The 3,943-nt window shown below is 53.7% G+C and overlaps 1 protein-coding gene across 1 annotated transcript; it reads right to left on the bottom strand.

Moving 5' to 3' along the window:
• Positions 1-263: 263 nt before the first annotated feature.
• SCGB1A1 (secretoglobin family 1A member 1) lies at positions 264-3,020 on the bottom strand. The gene is made up of 3 exons (XM_068556484.1): positions 2,966-3,020; positions 752-939; positions 264-296 (listed from the first exon to the last, which is right to left on the bottom strand). The coding sequence occupies exons 1-3, from the start codon at positions 3,018-3,020 to the stop codon at positions 264-266; spliced, it is 276 nt and encodes a 91-aa protein (XP_068412585.1).
• Positions 3,021-3,943: the final 923 nt, after the last annotated feature.

The raw sequence follows: 3,943 nt of genomic DNA, 5'->3' as shown, positions 1-3,943 counted from the left end.
GCCACCTGCGGACCGGAAGTGAGACAGGGCCTGGGCCCCTTGGGGATGTGTTTCCATGGCCACTGCTTTTTTTTGCTCTAAACCTACCCCAGCAGTGGCACACCTTCTCACTCTAGCAGGTGAATAAAAAAGAGATGGGGACACAGAGATGTGATGCTTGTACTTTATTGCAGGGAGCCAGGCAGGGCTGGTGGGGATGGAGTGAAGGAAACATCCGGGGAGTGGCGGGGCCTCGGCAGGTGGAGATCTTCAGCTTCTAAATCCTAAGCACAGTGTGGGCTCTTGATTATTTTGTCCTAAAGCAAACAAACAAAAAACCCAGTACAATAGTGAATGAACGTCAAAGCCAGACCCAGAAACTTTAATGTCACCTAAGAGGTTCGGTATTTCTGGGAGGAGCTAAGCTTAGACTATTTCTCAGAAGCTTCTTTATTTTTCTTTTCTTTCTTTCTTTCTTTATTATTTTTTTTACTCTTTGGCTGCACGGCATGCAGGATCTTAGTTCCCTGCCCAGGGATCGAACCCACACCCCCTGCAGTGAAAACGCCGAGTCTTAACCACTGGGCCGCCAGAGAAGTCCCTCAGAAGCTTCTTTAAAAAAGGTAAGATGGCTGTGCCTGCTTCCCTGGGGACATTTGCACTGTGACTCTCCTCTCTGGGTTAGAAAAGGGTCCCCAAAGGGAGGTGACACTGCAGCTGAGGGATGTGGGAAATGCCCCGCTGGGTAGTGAGAGTGGAGGGAGCCGTGTACCATGAGCTTTATCATGCTGTCCTTGGCCTTCTGGGGGAGGGTGTCCACCAGCATCTTCAGCTGGGCCCCTGCATTTTTCATGTCTTCCTCAGGGCTGAAGGGTTCAAGGGCAGCCTCATAGCTGGAAAGCGTGCCCGTGAAGAGGTTTTCAATGACGTGTAGAAAGTTCAGGCAGACCTCTGTAGATGCTGGAGCACAGAAAAGAGAGAGCGCGTGTATCCAGGCCCTTGTCTACACTGGCCAGCTTCCTGCCTGGGCCTGGCCCAGATGCACATAGCTGGGCCTGTCAGCAAGAGATAGCGGCCCTTTCATCGACGGCCTTGAATGTGAGACCTGGTGGCGCTCCAAGCAGTTGACTCTTCGACGCCATGTGGATGCCTTCTGGGTTGCGGCCAGCTTTCCGTGGCTTGCCTGAGCCTCCCTTGTACTTCCTGGGTTGCGGTGGGCAAGGTGCTACTGGCTCTTTCTGATAGAGTTCTAGGCAGGGCACTGAGAATAGAAGCTGCTGATCTTGGTGTGCCGTGAGGGGGCTGGGAAGAGGCCGTCGAGGGTTTTGGCTCCCACCAGAAATATGCCTCTTACCGATGGTTAGTGATGGTCTGAGCCACACGTGACAAAGTCAGGCTCTGGCAGGAAGAGGCACTTGTACCAGCCAAGCATGAGCCCCCGAGCCTGGCCCAGAAGAGGAATCCGCTATGGGCGCCAGGCCTTGTGGTCTCATCCACACACAGACACACCTCTGCGTCTATTCCTGGCCCTGCCGTGTTCCCTTCGTGTTCCCTTCGCCAGAGTTCTCCCTCCCCCGCCTCCGGTTGTGCTCCTTTTTAGGTCCCTGCCCCCAGGAATGTGGGGAGAGTCACCATCCCCTACTCCCTGCTTGCCCGTTTTCCTACTGAGTCTCAAATCCCCGTCCTTGAATTTGCTGCCTTGTGTGCAAACTCCCCTGCCTGGGCTCCAGGGCCCCACTCAAAGTGGCCACTCCAAGTCAGGCCCTCTCCAGAACTTAGATCCCTGCTTTGCAACTTACTATGTCATCAGCCAAGTTACTTTATCTTTCTTTAGCTCAGTTTTCTCATCTGTAAAATGGGGATAATGTCCCCACTTCATAGGGTTGTTGTGAACGGGGTTCAGCACGGTGATGGGCACATTGTAAGTGTTAAATAAATGTTAGACCTTATTACTGGTATTATTATATGTGCACACACAGGAACATACCAACACATCCCAGCCCCACCTCCTAACATATTTCAGTCCTGTCTTGCTGAGCCACCCTCCTCTGTACCTGGCGTTGAGATCTTCTAATTAACATACGTTTCAGTCCAAATGATGTTATTTCCCCTTTGAAATAGACATCTCTGCACCATAGTTGTTCCCACTGCCTCTTGGTCTTGGTTTTCTAACTCCCCCGCCTCGCCAAGGTCATAAAACTTATCTCCATGGTTGTCAGGACACTTTGAAAGTGAACTAACAGGAATTTGTTTAAAATTTTTTGTTGTAGAAGAGGCTGATACAGAGTAAAAAACAGTTCAGTAACCCAGCTCCCAAGAGATCAGGGGGTTTCCGGGGAGGTGTGATTCACCCCCCCACCCCATTCCTTTCCTCTTAGTGACAGCTGCAACTCTTTAGAGACGCCTAACCCTTTTTTTGCAGAGGACAGAAAATGTTTAGAAATCTCCATTCTGAGTTGGCAGTTTCCCAAAGGGAAGAGCCCTTTCTAGAATATTCCTCTCTGCCCAGAATGGGAGACCTTGCCTTGGGTTGGGTTTCTTTGGAACCCATGAGGCTCCTTCCAGCCCCTCTGGCTGCCAGAGTGGTGTGTTGACCCCAAATCTGGAGGCAGCACCCAGGTCTCTTGGCATCTCGGGGTCTGTCCAGGCCTGGGCTTTGAGAAGCTTGTTTGTTACTCTTATTCTGCTGGTCATTGCATCTAGGTGGGATACTCTCCATCCCTCCCTCCAGTCTGTTCCATTCCCTGCACTTCTGAGGTTGTTGGATATGGAAGATGGGGTCCTTTTCAGGTTTCCCCACAGCCTCGGGGCTCTCCCCAAGTTCCCAAGATGAGCTTGCTTGCTAGACCCAGCTTCCTGGCTGGGAGTCAGCTTTCCCAGCTGCTCCCGGCAGCTAAACAGAGGGCACGGACAGCCGTCCCCTCTCCCGAGCAGAACTGGGAGAGTTCTTGAGCTCGGCTTGGGGCAGAGGGCTCTGGACACTCACCAGGCCTGCAGAAGAGAGTCAGGGTGACCAGGGTGAGGGCAATGGCGAGCTTCATGGTGGGAGGGAGGCTGGTGAGGGAGGCTCTGTCCCTGTCTCTGAATCTGGTGGTCTTGTGGGAGATGTGCCCATCCGGGTATCTTCCGGGAGCGGGGAGGGCAGGGCGAGGGCTCCACTTATGGGACCACACTGTTTACGTGGGCATCAGCTCGGTGGAAAAAGTAAACATTCTCCTTTCTCAACCCGGTTTCTGTCCCCATGGAAACTGAGCTCACACAATAGGCCACTTGGGAGGGGGGAACCCAGGGTCCAGTGCGGAGGCAGCAAGGGTTCCCAAGTCAGAGGGTCTGGAGAGCTGGCCGCCTGTGCCACTCTCTTTGAACCTGAGCACTGGGCAGTCCAGATCGACAGACAGAAGCAATTGTAGAGCCCACCTGGACCCATCACCCTGGGAGAAACTGAGGCTTAAGGCCCCATAGCAGGGGCAGCAACAGGACTAGGACTCGGGACTCCTGATACTTCAGTGGGCTCCTCTCCAAGGAAATGGCTGGACCTTAAGCTTCCAGGGTCCCACGGTCCAGAGCATCTCGTGGTCAGACTTGGGGGAGACCCTGGACTGAAGCATGTTGACAGGTGAAGGAGTCCCAAGCCCCAGGTCAGGCTGGAGGACGCACTGCACCAGCTGGGTCTGGAGTCCTGCCCTCCTGACGGCAAATCCACGGGCACTTTGGGCCTTATTGCACTTGACCTCTTAATGGCCTTGACCCTCTTGCCGTTTCCTTCTTGGACTGTTCTCTCGCCTGCGCTCCCACGACTCAGTCCTTTCCTCTTTTCCTCCCTGACCGACCTTCTTGTTCTTTAGACGCTGATTCTTCACTGACTTAGCTTACGTATTGGTGGTTCCAGGCTGTGGCCGTGGCCCCTTCTGGCCTCCTGACGCTATGTCAGAGGCTGCCTGCTTCTCTCTCCAGTGCCCGTGCC

Source organism: Eschrichtius robustus, chromosome 11 (genome assembly GCF_028021215.1).
Source record: "Eschrichtius robustus isolate mEscRob2 chromosome 11, mEscRob2.pri, whole genome shotgun sequence".
Lineage (NCBI taxonomy): Eukaryota > Metazoa > Chordata > Mammalia > Artiodactyla > Eschrichtiidae > Eschrichtius > Eschrichtius robustus.
This window is presented reverse-complemented; position numbering and strand designations above follow the sequence as displayed.